Genomic DNA, 13,245 nt, shown 5'->3' on the forward strand with positions numbered 1-13,245 from the left:
TTTGTTTTCTTTTCCACGTAATAATTTTGGTCCGTTAACATAAAAACTGAATAAATGCCGTTTACAGCATATATATATATATATATATATATATATATATATATATATATATATATATATATATATATATATATATATATATATATATATATATATATATATATAAATTAAAATATATAAATTAAAAATAGAAATGTATATATATATATATATATATATATATATATATATATAGACATTTCTATTTTTAATTTATATATATATATATATATATATGTATGTATGTATATATATGTATATATTTTTTTCTTTTCCACGTAATAATTTTGGTCCGTTAAAATAAAAACTGAATAAATGCCGTTTACAGCATTACTTTTATTTTAAAAATGCCCAAACACCGGTGTGGTGGTTTGCCACAGCTGGGCGTGGCCTGTCTTGATGTTTTGTTGCATCAGTTGCAGACAGGAGCAAAACAAACCCAATGTTTTACGTATCTCAGTGTGTCTGGATTCGTTTTTATTATAAACTTACAAAGGTAAATCAATAAATGCTCATTTTAACATCATATGTCAGTCTTTTAACACATCAGCATCAAGATTTATCTTTGGAACGGAGCACAGATACATCTTATTTTCTGTTGACATGGAAATATTTTCAGTTTGCCGTGTTCAGTGAGTTTGTGTTGTCATAATGTCGTCTCTGTTCCTCGCAGGGTGGTGTTGTTTGCGCATCACATAAGCTGTCAGGTTTCTGAAGCCCTTCGTTGGGCCAGGAAGAAGGAAGTGGAGTGGGTTTGCTGTTGGCCAGGAAAAGAAAGTTAAATACTCCACAGTTCATCAGAGGGTGAGTCAGCACAGCCCACGTGCTCACGGCGCATGTGACTGTCGTTTAGCAAAACTTCCTTTGAACCTGAGCTGTCAACAGCTTTGTCGCTACTCAGATTTAGTTTGGGTCTTAAAGATTATTTCTTCTCTCTCTGCAGTCTTCGTTTATTCTGCTCGACATCCTGAGCTCCAGCCTCCAGGTGTTGGTGTGTGCTGTAAAGGGCGGGGATTCAGCGCGAGCAGGACGGGATGTTTGCTCGAAAAAACAAGCGAGCAGCGGCGCCGAAAGGCCAAGGAGCAGCAGCCGCGAAACAGGTGAGCGCTGACAGGTTTTGCAAATGTGGCTGTGTCAGCTGTACACGTTTAATATCATCTGTGACTTAACGCAAAACCACTGCTGTTTTGGTTTCCCTGAATGGATTTTGGTTATACTGAACAACCTAAATATGGAAAAAGACAGTTTAGTTTATGGCACATTCTAATATTTCATCCCAAAAATTTCTAAAATGGACTGATGGTTGATTTTTGCGAGTTGTTCTGTAAAGGAGTATGTCATTCATTTGGTTCTTAGTTTTTTTTATTATCAATAAAAACACTTTACAAATGTACAAACCCTGTCATTGTCCCCCAATTAAACCTACAGCTTTAATAGTTTTGTTATGCTAAAAACTGTTATTTAGAAAGAAAACTTAAGAAATAGCAAGTTTAAGTTGTTATCGTTCACATCAATTGATTAAAAACATAAAATTATGAATAAATTCTAATATTAAATACTACAAATATATCGTTCTAGGTGCAAAGTTTAAAGCGTATGGAGCAAAAGCATTAAGAGCATGTCTGAATCCACTTTTGCTATTTTAAGGATGGAAAAATATGCTCTGCGCCCCTGCGCATGGTCTAAAACGGTTGTGCTCATGAGTTAAGGGTGTGTTTTGAGTATGACGTGCATTAAACCAATCAGAGTCTCATCTCTCATTACCTTTAAGAGTCAGTTGCGTCAGGCCATGGCGCATTTGCTGTTTACATGGCGGACTTTGTAAGTGGAAATCTGAACGCTTGACTAGCGAGAAAACGGTTAAACAGAGCCTCTGCAGCGCGAGGATAAAGAACAAGCCTCCTCCATTCACTCTTCACTTTCTCTTTCTCTTTACTTTTACTCTTTCCTTTACTCCTTTACTTTCGTGGATAAGGAAATGGTGTTGTACGCCGTCCACTGAAGACATCTATTAGCCTAAATAATTACTTTCATTTGTTAAAGATTTGTTTCAAAACTATTTGTAAAATCAGTTCTAATTTTCAGCAAACGAATAAATGAAACACGAAGTGTGGTCAAAAGTTTGGAGTTATATCCAAACACGCCTTAACACACCTCCTTTATAGACAGGACCACCTATGAGTCCACAAAGTGGCACAAATGGATTTGCTATTTAAACAACGTGGAGGAAAACTTGAAAATTAAGGTTGCGCTGTTGTCAAATTAGCAACAATTCGCACAAAACATGTCTTGTGCATTATTGCGCCGGGTGTATGACAGGGCCCTATGGCTCTAATGAAGTGACATAATATGATGGAGAAAAAGCTGACAGTGATCAAGGATGCGTTCTGTCATTGGATTTTATGATTTTATGCTTGTTTTTGTATGATTTTTTTGCCCTGTCACATTTTGTATAAGTGAAGATGTACGTTTCTGGTAGAATGTCCCTCATTGAAAGACCCGGTAATGTTGTTTTTTGTTTGTTTTGTTTTGTATGTATGTTTATTTATGTCCCATGTTTTATAACATATATTTTTCTTTTTTTTTAGCATGGTTTCTTTTCTTAAGTTTATAAAAAGATAGAGAAAATATGAGTATTTGCATAATGCAAAAGGTCTGGTGAGAAATAACATGATTCAGGGATTCATAGATAGATAGATAGATAGATAGATAGATAGATAGATAGATAGATAGATACGTTATTGGACAAGATATATTGAAATCAATAATTATTACATATGATGCCTTGATTAAACTGTATTTACTCAAATTATTACATATGATTAAATATAAAATCAAACTGTGGACTTTTTTTTTTCAAATATGTTAAAATTAAACACATAAATTATGTTTTACATTTATTGAATAATATATAATTGTTTTTCTAAACATATTTGTCTCTATAAATAAATACCTGACTGCAGTGAACTGATTATAAACTAAATTTCCGAAATGCGTTCATTCATTCGTTCATTTACTTTTTGGCTTAGTCCCTTTATTAATCCGGGGTCGCCACAGTGAAATGAACCGCCAACTTATCCAGCACATGTTTTACGCAGCAGATGCACCTCCAGCTGCAACCCATCTCTGGGAAACATCCATACACATTCATTCACACTCGTACACTACGGACAATTTAGCCTACCCAATTCACCATGTGGTACGCATGTCTTTGGACTGTGGGGGAAACCAGAGCACCCGGAGGAAACGCGAACGCAGGGAGAACATGCTAACTCCACACAGAAACAACAACTGACCCAGCCGAGGCTCGAACCAGCGAGCAACCTTATTGCTGTAAAGCAACAGCACTACCTACTGCGCCACCGTATTTCCAAATAATATTTTAGATTTGTGTTTATACTATATATTTTCCATGTTATAATTTTGGTCCATTTACACAAAAACTGAATAAATGCCGTTTGCATTTCAGATTTATAGCTTAGAATTTTTATTTAATTTTTTTGTTTTATGTCCTATGTTTTATAATATTTTTTAAATTATAATTTTATCAATTTTATTTATCATTTCTCTTGTTTCATTTATTGATTATCTTTATTATTTGTGCTCTGTTCTGTATGTAAAGTTGGTTTTATATCGCACAATACTGACAACTTGCTCCCTATATTGTTTACCATGGTAACGTTACTTTGACAGGCCCATAGTATGGAGCTAGTTTTGTATCTAAAGTAATTCACACAAAAGACACAATGCACACATGCGTAACCAAATTCACGTGCACAAAACCAAAATCATATGCGTAAAATATTTATACATATTCACAAAAACAATTCATGTGCACAAAATAAAAATACATATTTATAAAATACGCTTCACAAATGCAAAACACCATTAGCAAATGTATAAGAGTGTATAAAAAGTTTTCAATGTTTAGAATGTGCAAATCCTCTTTCACGTACGACTCCCCCTGGTTACGTGTGTGTGCATTTTTGAGACTGTCCTGGCAGAAGCAGACAAACTCGTAACTTTCAGCCAATCAGATGAGAGCTGTACTTGATGTCACTCACTCTGTGCTCCTTTTGCGCAGACTGTTCCTCTCCAGCATAACGAACGAAGAAAGAGATGCGCAGGCTTCAAGCTAGAACTATTAAATTCCTTGACTTTCACCGATTAAAATCTTAATTAACTAAATTATCATTAATTAGTCTATTTGCTTGTTATTTTATTTTATTATTTGTCATCTGGGTCAGGAATAACTTACGGCACACACAGAATAACAAGTGGCAAATGAAAGAAAGATAATTTAAGATTATTGTAGATAATAATTATAGATTACAATTATAGATAAAAGATTATTAGGATAATCTGACACGATTCTTCCCAGCTCGGTCAATGAAAATATGACAACATAAAGTGTTTATTTGCTTATCACGGGCTGTAGTAAACTTGTAATGAGGAGTGATGAGACGTTCTAAATGCAGCTAACGTAAATATTCAACATTTGATTAAATAAAATGTACAGGCATGTTGAATTAGGCCCATTTATAAAATAAAGTGTAAATGCTTAATAATAACTGCAAATTTGTGTTTTAAATAAACCTAACTCTTTTTTTAAACGCAAAAATAACAAAACCAATAGACTACTTTCACATTACTTTCCTTAAAAAGTAACACATTTATCTCCTTAAGTGACTTTATTGTATTGTATTTTCCTTAAAAAGTAACACATTTATCTCCTTAAGTGACTTTATTGTATTGTATTTTCCTTAAAAAGTAACACATTTATCTCCTTAAATGACTTTATTGTATTGTATTTTCCTTAAAAAGTAACACATTTATCGCCTTAAGTGACTTTATTGTATTGTATTTTCCTTAAAAAGTAACACATTTATCACCTTAAGTGACTTTATTGTATTGTATTTTCCTTAAAAAGTAACACATTTATCTCCTTAAGTGACTTTATTGTATCGTATTACTTTTTTTTTTTTTTATTACTTAGGCTATAGTGTCCTGCACCAGCAAATCAGAATATTCAACTGGACAGCACTTTAGTTTTGTGTTCAGAGTCACTGCCTCAGTCTAATCTACAGCTCAGACTACAGGAGTTTTAGTCTGATTTATGCTCGATTTTTCACTTTCTGAGAAAAGGAGATAAATAAGTTTACTACAGCCTGTGATATAAGCAAATAAACACTTAGTTTATGTTGTCATATTTTTATTGTCATTTTTTTAGTTTCTAGCTTAATAAAGAACAACATAAACTCATAAGAATCATTTAAAATTATTATTTATATATTTATTACCGAATGAGAGGGTATATTTTATACATTAGGCAACTAAAGCACAACAACAGCCCGTTTACGTTCATTAGATATAATGTAAATTAAGTTTTTAATCAGTGAAAATCAAGGAACTCAATAGTTCTAGCTTGAAGCCTGCGCATATCAATTATAAAAAATTATAATTGATGGAAGACCCTGTAGTGTATGTGTTTTAGTTTTGTTTTTTTATGTTTGTTTGGGGCGACGCAATAACGCAGTAGGTAGTGCTGTCGCCTCACAACAAGAAGGTCGCTGGTTCGAGCCTCAGCTGGGTCAGTTGTTGTTTCTGTGTGGAGTTTGCATGCTCTCCCTGCGTTCGCGTGGGTTTCCTCCGGGTGCTCTGGTTTCCCCCACAGTCCAAAGACATGAGGTACAGGTGAATTGGGTAGGCTAAATTGTCCATAGTGTATGGGTATTTCCCAGAGATGGGTTGCGGCTGGAAGGGTATCCACTGCGTAAAACATGTGCTGGATAAGTTGGTGGTTCATTCCGCGGTGGCGACCCCAGATTAATAAAGAGACTAAGCCGAAAAGAAAGAGTGAATGACTGTTTGTTTGGTTATGTTTTGTGGTTTATAATGATTTTGTTATAATTTTTGTTTTATTTATTGATTATATTTATTATTTGTGCTCGTCTGTAAATTTTGATGAACGTGTTTATTTGAATTTTACCTTATTACACTTGTGTTATACTGCAATAAATGTTGAATATCGTCTTGAAGCGATGATACTTCACCTCACCATTAAGTTTCTGTCATTTGTATTCATGAAATGAAATGTGCCATTTTATTTATTGTTATGGCTGTACTTTTTAAAAAGTTCCCAGAGGGGCTTCAGGACACAAATGTTATGCAATTATATTTTTTACATTAATGATTAAGATTTTGATTGATAAATATACACAGTGCACATAAATGTTTTATGTAAATATAGACTTTTATTCTGTATGTACAATGTAAATATTCTATTGATGATGAAAGTTGTTCACGAAACAATCAATGCCAATAAAGAAGCTTTATTTTTAAGAGTAAAGAAAACCCGACTGAGTGTGACTAAGCTTTTGCTTCTTTGTAGATGGGATTGTTCCTTGATTTCAAGCCAGATGATATGATGGATATGGATCAAGATCTTGATGATCCGGCTTTAGAAGCTGAATTTGCTGCCATTGTTGGGAAGAAACCAAATGTGCCTACCAGGGCGAAAAAGGCTGGCAAAGGTGGGAATTATGATTATTTTGTCTTTATTTTCCATTCCTGTTTTGAATGCAGACTCTATCTGTTATAGCCAAATTTTAAAAGGTGTGATTTGAAATGCCACCATCTAATGTATTTTATTATGTGCACATGTTGTGGTTGTGCCAAGGTTTGTTTTACCTGGAGAGAGTTGTCCATTAGCATTGCGATTCATTTCAGTAGCAGTTGCTTTGTTGACAAAAAACCTCTCAGATGTACAGTACAGACATCTTTGTTAATGTGCAGTCAGCTAATAGAGTTTTTATCCAAACCATTGACGTCATCTATATCTATTTCTATATCTATAATACTTTAGAATGATGATAAAATAAAAACACACATTTGCTACAGTTATATTGCTGCTATTGTTTATTGTTTGTTAGTTTCATTTTGTATTTTTTTAATACAAAAAGCAGAAAAAAAACTTCCATTGATGATCAAATTGTGTCTCTGTTTAATGTTTGTCGTATTTTCTCATATTTATTTTGTGTTGTCACTTGTTACTTTAAGGACACTGGAAGCTTCTGCAGCCAAAACAAATTCCTTGTTTGTGTGCATGTGCGTGTGCGTGTGCGTGTGCGTGTGTGTGTGTGTGTGTGTGTGTGTGTGTGTGTGTGTGTAATCCAAATGACTAATTAAGAATTAAGTTTAAATCATTTTACAGTAAGAAATTTGCTAAATTTCCTGATGGAACATGATTTTATATAATATTCTAAATAATTTTGGCCAAATCAAAAATGTTTGACCATTACAGTGTAATTTTGGCTATTACTTATGCATCATTAGTCAGGTTTTGCGGTCTAGGGTCACGTTTAATTTTCTAACAACTCCCTGTCATGTGATATCAGTGATGCACAAAGTTACTTGAGGAAATGCTTGTTGCTAGTTATTGTAATATAGAGAAGTAAATGAGGTTTGTGTTCAAAGTTTTATTTGCTGATCCTCTATGTGGATACAAATAACCAATATTGAGTAGTTTACATCTTGAATAGGTTTCATAAAGTTTTGCAGCATCTACATCAAACATTACAGGCATTGATGCACTAGCTTGGATATGTTCTGCTTGTCTAAAATATATAGAAAGAATAGACTACTCTTACAAACATCTTAATTTAACAGCTCAATATTGAAGTTGTGCTACTTCAGCTGTGAGTCTTGCATCACCATTACAGAACTGACGTTTGTTTCACTTTGATTTTGTAAACCGGCTCGACTTGTTAATTACTGAGAGCTAAATCAAAAGAACAATATCTTTAAGAAAAGGACATAATTGTTTGACTGAAGTATCTAATTGCAGAGCTCATGCAACAAAACATCACTTTTTTTCACACACTTTCTTAACTGCTGTTTTCTCATTGCTGTCATTTAAGTTGGGTGAAGTTAAGTAAATGTAATTTTAGGTGTTTAGTTTTTATTCAGAAGAAAATGAGCAGCACGTATTGACATATGCAACCAAATTTAAGGATTTACTAAAACTAAACTGCTACTAACTCCCTAAGCAAAGAAGAAAAAGAACCTTGCTGTATATATTAAGTCCTTAATGACTCAAAGATGACATAATGACTGACAAAGCTGATTGGCTAAAAATCACCACAACAACAAAGTCCCAAGTCTTTCACTTGTAAATATCTTGTAAACTTGAGTTGTGATGTTAAAGAAACACTCTGACATACTGTTGTACGTCAACAAAGCTCCTTTATTATTATGGCAGAATGAGGGAATAGTTCCTAGCCATATCATGCTAAAAAATAGCAACTTTTTTGTCAGTCTTAGTACATGATTCAACAACAAACGATTAAAACTTTAAATAAGGAAAATACCAAAAATTAAGAAACTCTTTAAAAAAAAAAATTATTTTGGAGGGAGATGCTAATGGTCTAATCCGGTTAAATGAATTATGCTAAACTAAGCTAAAATTTCTCTCGCCAGACTCAGAGATTGGCTGAATGGATTCAAAAACTAAAGAAAAACACTCAACTGTTTAACTCTAGGGGATTTGTAAAATAATGGGGTGTTTTTCTAAATTCAGCTGACAGAATACATTTGTATTTTATAGTTTTTTTTTTTTTTTAAGTAATGCATGATCCTTTATAAACCATTTTTAAATTGATGATTTGTTAATGATTCTTCTTTTTAACCATTTCCAATTTTAAAAATTAGATTCTTTCTATTTCCTCCTAAATTTTAAAATGATAGTGTATAACTATTATACCGTTTTCAAGCTGTTTTCAAAATATTTTAATTTTTAAATTGAACCTTACTTGAATGTTTATGTTCAAGCTCCATTGCCAATGGAAGACATTGAAAAAATGGCAGAGGCGTGCATGAAAGACTTTGATGACGAAGACGAAAGTGTGGAGGATGATGAAGACCTTCTGGTAAATGAAGCCTGTGATTTTTGGCAGTGTCCCCAGTACCATCTCATTTTGTTAGTGTGATTTAATGTTGTTTGTTGTCTTTCTCACTAGGCTGAGCTGCAGGAAGTGGTTGGTGAGGAGGAAACAGAAGACTCAGGTGCCGCAACACCAACCTCCACTGTTAGTGCAGAAACTCCTTCAGCAGATCCGACACCAGAAAGCCAGGTACAATCTAAGAATTTATTTGCAACAGCATAATCATATTATATAAATACGGTCTGATTGTAAAATCAATATTTTCAAAAGTATCAGTACCTCGTTAAAGTATTTTTATTTAATTTTAATAATTTATTATTCTTATTATTATTGTTGTTGTTTATTTTATTTACGTTTACTTCACTACATTTGAAAACAAAATACTCTACATATTACTCCTCTGCAGGGCTTGACATTAACTTTTTTGATAACCAGCCACTGTGGCTAGTAGTTTTCCAACCTTACTAGCCACTCACCATTTTCATTCATTCATTCATTTTTTTTTTCGGCTTAGTCCCTTTATTAATCCGGGGTCGCCACAGTGGAATGAACCGCCAACTTATCCAGCACATGTTTTACGCTGCGGATGCCCTTCCAGCTGCAACCCATCTCTGGGAAACATCCATACACACTCATTCACACTCATACACTACAGACAATTTATCCTTGTCTTGTCTTTGTACCGCATGTCTTTGGACTGTCGGGGAAACCGGAGCACATGTAACATGCAACAGGGAGAACATGCAAACTCCACACAGAAATGTCAACTGACCCAGCCGAGGCTCGAACCAGCGACTTTCTTGCTGTGAGGCGACAGCTCTACCTACTGCGCCACTATGTCGCGTCGCCATTTTCACTAGCCACAATTTTGTTGTTAGGAAAATATGTTTTACATGCATAAAATGTGACTTTGGCATGCTAAAATGACTTAATTTAGATTGTGTGTTATTTCCACATAGCTCCTCATTCATTTAAATGTTTATTAGGTATGTATGACCTTGCTCAATGAGCATGAGCAAATGGGTTGTGCTTTCATAGTGTCGCATTGCAATTTATTTTAATTTCACATGACTTTTCAGGGCTCAACAATAAGGATTTATTTTATAAAATTTTCTCTGACCAAACCAAAAATAAATAATTAAATATTTTTTTCTTAGCCACAATTTTTAAACGTGTCTTTTGCTCGTGCGGATACTATTTTTGTCAGTTGTGCTGCTTCTTTATTCTAAGATCACATTTGGATGCATATTGGACCATCCTTATTGTCAAGCCCTGCTTTTAGGAAAAGTACAATTAAAAAATTATTTTCAACCAGCCAAAGTGGCCAGTAGGAGTGGCTGTCTAACCTGCTACAGCTGAAATCTACCCACATTTGGCGGGTTGGCGGGTGTTAATGTCAAGCACTGCTCCTCTACATTTCCTAAATAAAGCTCAGTAATGGGTCTTTTAAAATGGAGAAATTATCACATGCTCAGAGATGTGATAGTGGCATTTTATTCATCATTCAGCTTGTTAAATCAGTTCACAAATTGCATTGAACAGTTCATTTGGGAATTTGACTTGTCTGGCCACATCCGTTCTCGAGTCAACAGTAAATGATTCACTGAATTTTAGAACTGATCTGAGTGGGGTATTGTAATACTGTAAACAACATTCATTAATAAGTACTTTTTAATACTTGAGTACTTAACACGCATACATTTGTACTTCCATTCAAGCAATATTGAGAATGAGGAGTAATATTTTATTAGGGGATTTGTAATTTTACCAAAGTGCCTGATTTGTGTACCTCGTCAACCACCGAGTTGTATAGATGTCACGTTGGCTCATGGTGTCATGTTGGTGGTATGGCTGAATTCCACATTTGTGCTCCGTAAGATGGTTTGCTTACAAGAATTGAAAACTTTATTAATCACGGATGCTTGCAGAACATTTTTGAAAAACATTTAATATTTTAAAATTTTGAAAAGCATTTAAAATGTTCCAAAATTAGTTATTTTTAGCGTTCAGTTAACTTCATGAACATCTCGACTAGTTGGGGGGTAGTATGAGTGAGTCCAAAGGAACCAATTTGGATTACCAATCAAAAATTAGATGCTATTTGATAGATAAGATTATCTAAAAAACGCTTATAAACTTACATTAAGCCATTTTAAATTGCATCCTATTTGAATCACAGAACCTATATTACAGGTTTTGTGCTATTGTCAATAAATTATTTTAAAGGGGTAGATAATAATTAATATTTCAGGTGAATTAATAATTGTGAAGATGCTGAACATTATTTGGACCATTACTAACTTTAATCCAGAGCCCCTGGAAAAAGTACTGAGTGCATTCATGACCATCTGTAGCGCAAGCTTCCTGTTGCATAACGATGCTCAGGCTCAAGTTTTTAAAAATCAGTTGCAGACACCAGGAAAAACACTAGAACCATTTTAACCCTCGTGTCGTGTTTACATCTCACTCCTTACTCCTTACGTGTTCCCGCTCAAAACTGGTCTATTTTAACTACTTCTAAAATAAAAAAATAATTTAACCACCAAATTTTTATTCAACATTCTTTAGCTGTGAACAATGTCTTAAAGTTGTGTTTAACATGAATTTGACAATAGAATAGAATTACTAGAATTAAGCATAAAATAACTGCAATGAAAATACAAATAGGCACTGAATTTGACAGAAATCAAAATACTTTGTTTCATTACCAATGGACAGCTTGCTAATCTAATGATCACTGGGTCTGATCAAATAATTTGAAATTTTAATCCATCTGAATGATTTATCAGCCAGCAGAGCACAAACAAAACGGTATGCTTTCCTGTGTACTGAGTGCTCAAATTGTCATTCAGTCCTTCAATTGGACTGTATTAGTGTACTAATCTAGAGAATAGTGACTGAGGGTATGAATGGTGAGTATGGACCCAGAACTAGCACTAATTATATTTTGGTCATTTTTGAGTGAGATGCTAATGGTCTAATCCAATAATATAATTGATGCTAAGCTAAGCTAAAAAGTGCTCCTGCTAAACACAGAGAATGGCTGAATGGAGATTGAAAGAAAGAAAGAAAGAAAAAGAAAGAAAGAAAGAAAGAAAGAATGAAAGAAAGAAAGAAATTAGTACAAACTTTAGTTAAATTTGCCACTAAACTGACAAAACCTATAATAGTTATGTTTCCTTGTGAGATCAAGCTAGAGGATCGGCACAAGCATGTAAAAGAGATGTGTACCTGCAAAAGACATTGTTCAGTCCGAAATGTGTAAGTAAGTGAGTGAGTGATTGAGTTGGGGTGGTGTGTATGAGGATGATTTCTGTCTGATGGATGAATATGGTCTGGATACCCATTCATTTCCTATGGCGGTCACTTTTGACCGGGAACAGCACAGGTGTAACAAGGTTGATTAAAACACTCAAAATTCAATGAAAGCGGTGATCGTCGCTTTTATATGTTCAAGAGCATAGTGAGGAGGATATCATGAGACCTTGAGGCAATCAGATGTAAAACTAAATATTTATGAGTGTTTTAAGTTGTAAATCGGTCAGATATGACTGAACACAACAGGAAGGTTAATGAAAATTTATAAAGCATGCGTAAATAGGGCTGGGCAGTTAATCAAAAAGTAATCGAAATCGACATTCAGAACCTATAATCGAAAACATTTTTCCAGGACGATTTTTTTCAATTAGTTTCCCTACCGCATGTGGAGTCACATGACCCCGCTCTTTTAAGCATTTGTTTTAAAAGGCTGATTTATACTTCTGCGGCCACTTTGCAGCCTCATCTGATGTGTGCTTTCATTTTAATTGTTCAATGTCGATCTTCAATAAATAATCATAGATAATGTGTTTCCTTCATTTTTTTTAAAAATCAAGTAATATTTACTGTTTTCCCAGAGATGGGTTGCAGCTGGAAGGGTATGCGCTGTGTAAAACATGTGCTGGATAAGTTGGCGGTTCATTCTGCTGTGGTGACTCCAGATTAATAACGGGACTAAGCTGAAAAGAAAATGAATGAATGAATATTATTTACTATGAATAAAATTACCATTCATTAATCATAATTAAGTTAAAATGTTCAATTAATCAAGATTTTGATTTTAGGCCAAATCACCCAGCCCTATGTGTGAACAAACATTACATGAGTTTGTATCCACACACAGATCATTATGTGACAGGAAGCTTGTGCTACAGACCTTTGTGAAGATGATAGCATTTGCCAGCAAGTGATGTTGTAAGTAATGTTAAGTTTCTTTCACAGACCA

At 34.1% G+C, this 13,245-nt stretch overlaps 1 protein-coding gene across 3 annotated transcripts in view; it reads left to right on the forward strand.

Moving 5' to 3' along the window:
* The first annotated feature begins 435 nt into the window (after window positions 1–435).
* Window positions 436–13,245, forward strand: part of cc2d1b (coiled-coil and C2 domain containing 1B) — a 40,102-nt gene continuing 27,292 nt past the window's right edge. For all 3 annotated transcript variants that reach the window (XM_056473351.1, XM_056473332.1, XM_056473343.1), the window contains exons 1-6: window positions 436–535; window positions 713–843; window positions 983–1,139; window positions 6,431–6,572; window positions 8,869–8,966; window positions 9,057–9,170. In XM_056473351.1, the coding sequence (XP_056329326.1) occupies window positions 1,074–1,139; window positions 6,431–6,572; window positions 8,869–8,966; window positions 9,057–9,170 (420 nt within the window). In that variant the 5' untranslated portion in view covers window positions 436–535; window positions 713–843; window positions 983–1,073. The remainder of the gene's footprint in view (window positions 536–712; window positions 844–982; window positions 1,140–6,430; window positions 6,573–8,868; window positions 8,967–9,056; window positions 9,171–13,245) is intronic.

The sequence above is a fragment of the Danio aesculapii genome, chromosome 2 (assembly GCF_903798145.1).
Source record: "Danio aesculapii chromosome 2, fDanAes4.1, whole genome shotgun sequence".
NCBI lineage: Eukaryota > Metazoa > Chordata > Actinopteri > Cypriniformes > Danionidae > Danio > Danio aesculapii.